This window comes from Syngnathus scovelli, chromosome 19 (assembly GCF_024217435.2).
Source record: "Syngnathus scovelli strain Florida chromosome 19, RoL_Ssco_1.2, whole genome shotgun sequence".
NCBI classification, from domain to species: Eukaryota; Metazoa; Chordata; class Actinopteri; order Syngnathiformes; family Syngnathidae; genus Syngnathus; species Syngnathus scovelli.
In genome coordinates, this window is record NC_090865.1 from 1,583,469 (window position 1) to 1,593,677 (window position 10,209).

The 10,209-nt window shown below is 44.5% G+C and overlaps 1 protein-coding gene across 3 annotated transcripts in view; it reads right to left on the reverse strand.

The window, feature by feature from the left end:
* Positions 1 to 8,321, reverse strand: part of LOC125986785 (collagen alpha-1(IX) chain) — an 11,725-nt gene extending 3,404 nt beyond the window's left edge. Inside the window, exons 1-20 of one of the 3 annotated variants that reach the window (XM_049750659.2) lie at positions 8,105 to 8,319; positions 7,199 to 7,269; positions 6,534 to 6,605; positions 6,190 to 6,319; positions 4,331 to 4,727; positions 4,169 to 4,249; positions 3,298 to 3,315; positions 3,019 to 3,108; positions 2,914 to 2,949; positions 2,325 to 2,396; positions 2,200 to 2,244; positions 2,080 to 2,115; positions 1,213 to 1,236; positions 1,084 to 1,137; positions 906 to 977; positions 626 to 664; positions 428 to 484; positions 270 to 323; positions 132 to 185; positions 3 to 56 (exon numbers count right to left, since the gene is read on the reverse strand). In XM_049750659.2, the coding sequence (XP_049606616.1) occupies positions 3 to 56; positions 132 to 185; positions 270 to 323; positions 428 to 484; positions 626 to 664; positions 906 to 977; positions 1,084 to 1,137; positions 1,213 to 1,236; positions 2,080 to 2,115; positions 2,200 to 2,244; positions 2,325 to 2,396; positions 2,914 to 2,949; positions 3,019 to 3,108; positions 3,298 to 3,315; positions 4,169 to 4,249; positions 4,331 to 4,727; positions 6,190 to 6,319; positions 6,534 to 6,605; positions 7,199 to 7,269; positions 8,105 to 8,133 (1,485 nt within the window). In that variant the 5' untranslated portion in view covers positions 8,134 to 8,319. Of the gene's footprint in view, positions 1 to 2; positions 57 to 131; positions 186 to 269; positions 324 to 427; positions 485 to 625; positions 665 to 905; positions 978 to 1,083; positions 1,138 to 1,212; positions 1,237 to 2,079; positions 2,116 to 2,199; positions 2,245 to 2,324; positions 2,397 to 2,913; positions 2,950 to 3,018; positions 3,109 to 3,297; positions 3,316 to 4,168; positions 4,250 to 4,330; positions 4,728 to 6,189; positions 6,320 to 6,533; positions 6,606 to 7,198; positions 7,270 to 8,104 lie in introns of all 3 variants that reach the window. The other 2 variants (XM_049750661.2, XM_049750660.2) reach the window with 2 other exon arrangements.
* Positions 8,322 to 10,209: the final 1,888 nt, after the last annotated feature.

The window sequence follows — 10,209 nt, forward strand, 5'->3', positions numbered from 1 at the left end:
ACCTTATCTCCTTTTTCTCCTGTTGTACCAGGAGGTCCAATGGGTCCTCTTTGTCCCTGACATGGACGGATATCACATTATTGAGAAGACATTTCCAATGTTAGCCTAATTGTGACAATTAATAGTCTTACGTCGTCTCCCATGCGACCTGGCGCACCTTGAGGGCCTTCAGGTCCAGAATCTCCCTGTGGATCGAATGAAGATAGTCACATGGTCACACTTTATTGTTTACACTCAATATTGTTTATGGTGTCAATCAAACTGTGCACCTTTTCTCCAGGTATACCATCTTTGCCATCTTCACCAGGCATACCTTTGTGTCCCTGAGAGCAAAATAAGTAAATAAATAAAATAAAAAGTATATAAAATCAATAATAAATTTAAAAAAATATTGTTTTTACCTGTTTAAATTTTAAAAAGTTCTCACCTTCATGCCTGGTAGCCCAGCCAATCCCTGAGGTCCAGCAGGGCAGGCTGCAGGGCACTACAAATGTATTCCAAACAACAACAAAAAAGACATACAACTCAACGTTTTGTCCCATAAATGACGAGACATTCTCTGAGAATTTCGCAGCCATGCATCCAAGAAACATGTTGACAGGCTGAAAGACAGAAAGACACTCACAGATTCCCCACTCCCCTCACCACTGGGACCAGGAGGGCCCTAAAAACACAGCAGAGTCACATCTACAACACCCAAAGCAGCTTAAGGTGTTTTCACAGATCAATCAACCATAACAGAGAAATTCCCAAGTGGAAGAACCCGAGAAGAAAAGCATCTGTGTGTGAACAAAATTGACAGACGCATGGGAGAAGTGCATTGACCAATCAGCAATAAGCATCTTTAAATCCAAATTTAGCACCCAGGAAACCACAACTAGTGATTTCAATCAGGCTTTTCTTACCGCTGGACCAGGAGGTCCTGGAAGCCCTGGAGGTCCTGCCTTTCCAGTATCCCCTTTGGCTCCTGGTGCACCCTGCAAAACACATCATCAAAACATTTCGAAATAAATTAAAAATTTGCTTAGATTCTTAGAAACACATTTATTCTCATCTTAATATGTGGTTCATTCCCTGACTGACCTCAGGCCCAATATTGCCTTCATCGCCCGGGATTCCCGGTTTTCCTGGTGGTCCCTATTGGAAACACAGTCAGTTTGAGCAGATCACCTTCACTGCACCAGACCAAATTTGGAAATTGTGAACACATACTGGAGGTCCTTCACTTGATGGGCCCTGTAAAGACAAAATCAAAGATTGATTACTTCATGATTGAAGGCTTAGATCAGGGATGGGCAACTGGTGACCCTCGTCTACACTTGGGGTGGCCCTTGATTAATTGATATTTTGGAATTAAAAATAATTTGTGTTCCTGAAGAATTGAAAGTTGCAATACTGGTATTAACCACAAGGTGGCAGGCATCGCTATACTATGTCGAGGTTGGAATTGCAAAGAAGAGCAAGAGAAATACCTGTGCACAAATCAAGGTGACGTTGACGTTTAAACGTCACGAGTATTTATTAAATTAATGTCCTCGAAAAATATTCATGCAATGCATTTAAGGTTGAATAGTTTTACAAGCGCGTATGGTTGCTGAATTGGACACGCGGTTGCTGTGACGGACGCGCACAGGTGAGTAAACCAGCCTATTTAATTTGTGGATTTGAATCATACGTAGGAAAAAATATAAGATGCACTAAATGAACACTTGCATTTAATATTGACTTGCTTTTTTGCACTTTTGCGTCATTGAGTGGGAATTTTTGTGCAAGGGCGCAATAGCGCAGTTGAAACGGGGTTACAGTTTTCTGTTTGTTTGTTTTCCTGTCATTCAGCAATGTATCTTTCCATATGCATTTGAAATTAAGGTATATAAAGCTACAGTTGTGTACATTTGGTTCAATATAAAACAGACATGCATACAATTTGCCTCATATAAATATTTTTTTTTGTATTAGATCTGGTTAGGAAGTGCACGGTCTTATGCAGCCCCAAGTATTACTGCTAAAAAAAATGTGCACCCCTTCATCAATTAAGTTGCTCATCATTGACTTTTTTGGAAAAAAAAAAATACTTACAGCAGGACCTGCAGGCCCAGGAAAACCAGGAAGACCCTAATGAGTTGGGGACAGACAGTTAAGATGAATTAATCTTCTTATTGCAGGAACATTTATAAAGCGTTTTAAATAGTGCCTTACTCTCTCGCCCACGATCCCTCGGGGACCCATTGGGCCCGGAGGACCCTGTGGGAAATAAACAGATGACAATGTTAGTGTAGTAGATACCCAAAAGACTTGCTAGTGATGGATGGTGTTTTTTTTACAGTCGGTCCTGCAAGACCAGGTAGGCCTCGCTGCCCAGGAAGTCCAATTTCCCCCTGCTCGCCTTTGCTACCCTGCCAAGCACACACACAAAACGCAAATAGGAGAACTTTATCTTCATCACCACACAGTCTCTCGAGTGCGCAAAGGTAGTGACAGTGAGCATTCATCATCGTTTCTCAGCTTGTTTAAGGCGGGATGGGACTGGAGTTTTTACGAGTGATGAGCTGACCTTTTGCTTCTGCTAGTTCTTGTTTGTAGTGATGCAATGGAGTGATGGCGATTGGCTGGGATTCATTGATTATGTATTGATCACATAAGTTTTAACTCGCGTGAAATGAAGGGAATTACGGGCGTATTCGATCATGTATGGAGGCTCTCCATTATCAGGCTGCCAAATTGATGGTTTGCCTTCCAAGGCTGACACTTTGCGAACCATCAAGAGACCAAGGTTTACGTCTGTGGGTGAGCGAGTCACTTTACCTTGATTTAAAGTCATGACCCCCCCCAAAAAAAAAAAAAAAAAAAAAGCCATGGAGGAAGAATGGTTCTATTTTCAAAGGGGTAGTTTCTTTTTTTTTGTATACTTACAGCCGGACCCGGGCTGCCAGGAGACCCTGGAAGACCCTGGAGACAAATTAAAATTGTCAAAAAATGCTTTAAATGTCAGACATGTTTTTTATAGATTTGTTTTACATCTCGTCCATCTCGACCATCTTCCCCCGCAGGCCCGCGAGGACCCTCGGGGCCGCTGACTCCAGGGGGGCCTGGGACGGATCTTTCAGGCTGCGACAGGAAATGGAAAGTAAGTAATAAAAATGGCTTGTAATGATTAAATATGTCAAACTTGGTTGATTTCTAGTATGCTGTATAAATGATGACATCTGAAAAGTATTGCTAGGAAGCTATTGTGTGCAATGAGGCGCCCAAGCAACCGAGATTAAGCAAAACAGAGTAGAGTGGATAGATAAATACCTCAGCATTGGCAAACATCTGAAGGAGCCAAAGAAATCAGACCAAAACAAAAAAAATTGCAGTTAGTGAAAGTGTACACACCCTCCGTCACCATAAGAGCCAGCAGAAGTGCATCTGCTTAGAATCATTGCAGTGAGTTGTCATGCTCTCATTTCAATACAAAGCTCATCCGTCATACCAAGGTACCCGTCGCCAAGTAACCGCCTCCCGACATGTTAGCCTGGATGAACACTTTGTGAAGATGCAAACATTAATCCCACTCCAGTTCATGACACCCCTTTAAATACTTCTCTGAGGCAGTTTTGTTGAATGAGCGACCAAAATGTTGGCATCACAAGCATGCTAATGAAATAAATGGCTATCCCAAATGCTAACATGCATACTCGGATAAAAAGTTATCCTCTATATTTCATTCACAGTATGCTGGAATGATAGACATGCTGTTGAAAAGTTTCCTTTTCCCCATAATTGCAGAGGATTAAAAAATACATGGTTTGCTGCTGTCTAACAAGCTCAGTATTGTGCAACAAAAAAAAAATGCAACAAAATATATACCTTACTTTTAAAATCTAGATAAAACAAGAAAGTGACTGCAAATATTAGTAGTGTGGTTTCCCTCTTCCAAGAAATGTCGTGGCAGAAACCACAAGTGAAATGAACTAGTAACCACAGGTATATGTGGAATGAATTAACCAACAGCTGACTTTGTAATTTCCCCCTCAATTAAGATTTCATAATGATGAAGGTTTCTTGTCAGCTAACTTTGCGTTCCGTCAGCGTGTTGGGCGATTCCATCTCTGCCTGGTTCCCTCCCAGCATGCAATAGGGCGGATCGCCTCACCACAAACCGCAGCTAAGCGCATCTGGGTACCTCGGTAGCTGGTAACTCGTTGCAGCTCTCACGCTGGGCTCTCTTTGGGTCGCAGTGAATCAGCATCCACTGGAGCTCAAACTGAAACAAGACATGACAGCAGCAGGCTAGAAAGCCAATCGTGGGGAGTCTCTGTCACCAAAATACGTTGACGTAGCTTACCACCACAGACGCTTCGGGGTCAGCGTCAAGCCTGCCGATGAGAGTGTCCCCCTCGGTGTTAATGGCCCCCTTGCCCTTGATGGGCTTCTGGTCCACGGGCTGGCAGTCCACGTAGAGCGTGACCTGCTCGCGCTCCACGCCGATCATCACCTTGTGCCACTTGGTGTTGAAGAGCACGGAGAGGCCGGGGAAGGTGACGGTCTGGAGGTTGCCGTCGGGGCTGGTCAGGAAGTACTCCAGGGACTGCTGGTCCCCGTTGAGTCTCATCCCGGCTTGCTTGCGACCGTCCTCGTCCACGATTTGCCAGACGTTCCACACTTTGCTCACGGTGTTCTTGATCATGCGGAACGTCACCATGAAGGAGTACTCATCGGGGAAACCGCGAGGGAAGTTCAGCCTAGGTCCATGATTGGAAAATTCACAACAAATCTGAAATTATTATAATACAAATGTTTTTTTTTTTTAAACATGCATTAAATAAATCACATCTATTTCATTATTGAGGGAAACCAAAACTCGATTAGATTACGTTTTTCAAAATTGTTCAGCCTGAGTGAAAGTCATGTCAAAGTTAATGTCGAATCATACCTGGCATAAAAATATTGAAATTAGATTCACCAGCTAATCGTGTTACTCTATTATGGCGTATTCAGGCACTGTGGAATATGCTGCCTCGGTGGGTGTAATTCAATCTTCCACTTAGCCCAGCCTCCGCTCGCTGTGTTTTTTAATGAGCCAGATTCACACTAGGTGGCAAATTCAGATCTGTGACTTTTTTTTTTCTTCACATCTTGTAAACAACAAGCAATAAAATAGGTTTCCTGCTACCCAATAAACCAAACGGAGCTCTTTCTAGTATCGTCTCAAATATGTGCTGACGGAAGGGAAGCGAGAGGATGTGCTGTCGAAAACACCTCGGCGAGGACGGACTTTAAAGTGGAGAGCCAGTAAACACGTATTAGCATTCAGTGTGACGGTGCAAGCCCGAGCCGGCGTTACATAACAGCATGTGATCAAGCCGACCCGCGGGAGGCTTAACGTCGATGTAGACCAAGCTGAAGGGTCGGCGGCTTTGATTATGTAAAGTGCCATTACCTGAACAAACTCTTTAATTCACTTCTGTGAAATGGCGTGCTACGCTTAAAAACGCTGAGCCTGCAGGGCTAATATGAAGAGATAATCACCCAATTGCAAGGCATCATTTCTTCTTAGGACCAAGCAGAAGTTCAGATTCACATGCTGGATTCAATCCTGATTCCTTGTTGGGTCTCATTTGGAGGCCACAGTTGATTTGAAGCCACAAAGCCACCCACAAAAAAAAAAAAAGCTAATCCTGCTGCCAAGTCCAGCCTTTAATTAGGAACTCGTGAATTTTTTACAGGAAGCTAGTGATGTTGTCAGCACTCGTTATTTATCCCGCTTTTGTTTCATAGCCTTGAAGGAGCTCACGCAGCAGAAGATAAATCATTACCAAAAAGGCGTGTCAAGATTTGTCTCCGGGAAGGTGTTCTCGTGTGGTTTAGTTGGATTTGGTGCATTATAATTACCATATTAAATTGTTAATTTTCTCCAAACTTGACAGTGCGCCTTATGTATGGATCTCAAATAGACTATAAGTTTTGGAGCTTCTTGGGTCCCCCCCCCCCCCTTCTCCCCAGAAATGCATCATAAAACATCCCTTTGTGGTCGGCGAGATGCCAAATATGTTCAGACACGTTTGCACTATCAATTATACGTCCCTCGCCATACGCTAACATCTGCGGCCGACCTGTAATAACGCAACACCTGCATCGGGAACACACCCGGCGACATTGGCGTACGCTCTTTGAAAATATACACTCAAAATTTGCACGACTCACATGGTTGGAATTTGGAAGTTGGCCTCCCGGTCCAGGCGGTAGGCCACTTGCAGGGCAGTTGAGCCGTCTACCTTCCTCACGCCTTTTAGCGGGATGACATCAAGCTGGAATTGGGTGATCAAATCAAAACCTGAGTAGAAATGTGGAGAAATGCAGATTTGTTACAATGTGTATGAATGAAGCTCAAGCCAAAATGAAACTCCTAAACTAACTTTGACATAGTTGCTTGGCACAAAGATGCTCCAAGGTGGTGCCAAAGTCATACTTTAATTGCAAATAGGTTAACTTTTCATAAAATAGCAGGAGGATACGCCCCACCCCTCCAGAAAAAAAAAGGTTTTCACCCGGAAGATCATCTTGTCCGCTTCTCATAGGTGGGCAGACGGTGTCGCCATCCAGTCGATTAAAGTCCAGTTCTGAAGACAGAAGGTACAGCATTATTTATTTATTTTTATTATTATTTATTATTATTATAGCCATTTGGAGTCACTCCAGTCAGCAACTGACACATCTGGAAGGCCTTAAGCAAGCCCACATATACGCTGAGACATCAGACCGAGCGGTGAGACGGAATTTATGCCATTTATTTTTTTACTGCCGCTAAACACTTTTTCTGACCACACACTCAAGTTGTTAAAGTTACCATCTACCGTCGCTTTACACGGGCAAAGCCACTCATTACGTGCCACCCACCGCAATGATGTCACATGGCTTCCCGTGTGCAATTTTTGAAATAAAAAAAAGCTTAGCGCAGTCATATTACATTTACAGCTTCTGTAAACAAGTGCAGACAATGCCATTGTTGGGACTGTCACAGGGGGAACGCTTAATCTCATTTAATCCTCTGCACGACACGGACCACTAAGGCACGGCTGCTATTTCGGGCCCCTTCGCTTGGTGACCTCGCCATGGTACAGGAACTGAACATTAATCGCATACATTATTAGGTACACCAGTCTCATCGTCGTTTTGGTAGACATTGTTAAATAAGGTGTGCACGGTGACTTACGTCCAAGTGCAGGAGCAAGCAGGAGAGCCACCAGGGCCATGTGGACAGGCGAGTATGTCCATGGATGCTTTCTGCAGAAAAAAAATAATATTTGCAACAGAAGAAAGAGCTTCATTTAGTATTGCACCCCCACATACGAACAAAAACTGAATTCTGCTCTTGATGGAAGGTTGCCGCTCATCCATCCGAGAGAGCGATGCTCCGGCGCTGCCGTCAAGGGCCTAACCTCTCTCGGTGTTAACTCTCTTGCAGATTTGTGTGAACGGACGTGTGAGTGAAATGCCAAGAGAGGGAAAGCGACTGGCGGCCTTGTCAGCAGCAAGGTCTTTGCGGGGCCAGACGTCAACCCAGAGAAGAGAAGAGCATCTTCAAAGCCCCTCGGGGTCTCGCCGGCATTTTTTCATCTCAAAGGTACCGGCGCATCCGTCACTTCTCCATATTTTGAAATAATTCTTGCATAAATGAATGCAGTGGGTGGTAATGAGAGTCGGCGGCAAGCGTTTTCCTCCGAAGCATTTGTTCTTCTCATATTAACACCTAATTGTTTTTTTTTTTGTGTGATATTTGTCGCTTGAAACAAAGAAAGGAACAAGCACATTCATATTCACATGAGACAAATTAATTGTGCGATGTCTGTGAGAAGGCACGGAATAAATCTCCCGTTAACCATTTGGAGTTATGTAATGTTACACCAATGGAAAAAATAAAAATCCATATATTTTTGGATGAAAAGAACGCTGAATTTGCCCCAAAAATGTTTGAAATTTTCAAAACTACAAGAGGAAAAAGAGCATTTTTTTCAGGCCACATCATTACCTACTTATTGAACAAATCTAAAGAAAGGCTTTTAGAGTAGAAGGTCACGACAGAGCTGAGTGATGAGAAGCCTTGACGCGAGTTATTTACCTCGTCAAAGCAGAGCAGCGGAAGGCCATGTTTGACTGTCACGGAAGCTCGGCTCGGCGATGCGCTGCGGATGCTGGAGCTCAAGTCGAATCGGAATCCCCCACCCCTCAGCCGGGTCCTACCTGCGCATGTTGACAAGCGAGTGAGTGCGGGCGACGGCGCAGGGGATGTTCAAGCATTTTTCAGAGGCCAAATAAAAGTTGGCTTAATGGCCTCCCATTGGCCAGGAGTTCTTGAGGGAGGTGGTGTCACCGTTTTATTACCGACACTTAAAAAGATGCTAGAGCCCCGGGGCCCTGTGTGTGTGTAAACTGGCTTTTTTTTTGTGCCTCTCTTGGGTGCCCCCTAATGATATGTGCAGCCTGTATGTAATTCTCTTAATAATGATCCCGGTAATCGTGAAGTTTGAAGAAGCAGAGTGATGATATGTGCATTTTACAAACACGTGTTGAGCCTGGGTTCGCTCGAGGAATGCACGCCGGGCGGCCCTGTTGCGTTGACGTGAACTCGCCTTGTTATTAAGCTCTGCGCCAACCGGTGGCAATTCTCCCTTCGCCTTAATAGAGACGGCGATGTGTCCAGTTAACAGAATTAGAGCAAGAACACACAGAGCCAGCAGTAAGAAAGAAAAAAATAAAAGTGTTTTTGTTTTTTTTCTCCCCCCCTCCTCATCAGGCCTCGTGACTAGTACACTCATGACCTGTGGATGTAAGCAGCCCCGCCCTGGAGCTGGACTCCAGCTGGATCTTCCCTTGTAAATGTCAAAGTCACAATAGTTGGAGCACACGGAAACATCTACAAGTTGTTACTGCATCCAGGTCAGTGATGGAATGATGGTGCTAAGTCTAGCTTCAATATTCAAATGTGATTGAAAGTCTTCCGTTTTATTACTCTTGGATGACCTGGATGTCGGCGTCCTTGCGGCCGAACCGCTTTGAAAATTCAGACAGGCTTTTTCGTCCTAATAGTACGGCGGACATTTGGGGGGAAAAAAAAAATCAATAGCGCTTCCATCCTTAATCAAGAGTGCTCCAAGCCGATGGCAGAATGCCATGTGCGAAAAGCTACGATTGACTTTGGCATTTTAAAAGCAAGGTGAAGATGGGAGGGAGGGAGGGAGGGCCGCTAACGCACCTTAAAGGAACAGCGCAATCATTTCATCTATCAAATTAAATGTGTTGTTTATCGATCCATCTTGCGTCCGTCTGTCTATTTTCCTACGCCGCCGGTCCGGGTTGTTGAAGTCTTACACCAGGGCTGGAAAATGAAATGATTAAATAATGAAATAACTCAAATGCTATTTAATGATCTTGCTTTAAAAAGTATCTATCTATTCATCCCTGACTGTGGATAGACAGTTCCAAAGGTGGTTGTGACCTTACGCAGTTGTACTCACGACTTTTCGTGCTTTTTTTCCCAAGCGTCAGTGACCTTTTGATATTTGATTAAATTGTCTGGTACATTTTAAAGCTACTGTGTGTTTAAAATTCATCTTCTTGTAGCCTGACATGAATTGACAAGTGCTTCCATAGCCGTCACTTGCACTGACCGCCCTTGAACTCAGCATGGATGCCGTTTCAGACATGCATCATCATAATGAGAACATTGGGTTACTTTAACCCAAGGTTAGGCAAATGATTTCTTTCCGCCACTAATCTATTGTGTTGATCTTTTGCAGGTTGCATCAACACATGATTTATCCTTTTTCCTCATTTGAAGGCTCACTTCAGCTTTTAGTGGGCTGGCTCTGATGTCAGCCGGCTGGTTGGCCGGCTGGCCGCGCCGTGCGAGAGTGCAGCAGCAGGACACGAGCGCTCACACACACACGTCGCCGCGTCTGCACGCTTTACTATTAATACCGCAGCCGTACGCTCGCAGAAGCCAGTGGACTGGATGCCGGAGGGCGAAGGCGGATTAAGCAACAGACGCCCAAATTTGGCATCCCCCCCCCACCACCATCATCCTCCTCCTCTCCGCCATGTGGATTGGAGAGACATGGATTGATGAAGAGCGATAGAGCACGCGCGGGAGAGGGAAAGTGGGGGGGACTGCAGTACACGCAGGGTCTGGATGAATAACCATGGCAACAGCAGCAGCAGCAGCAG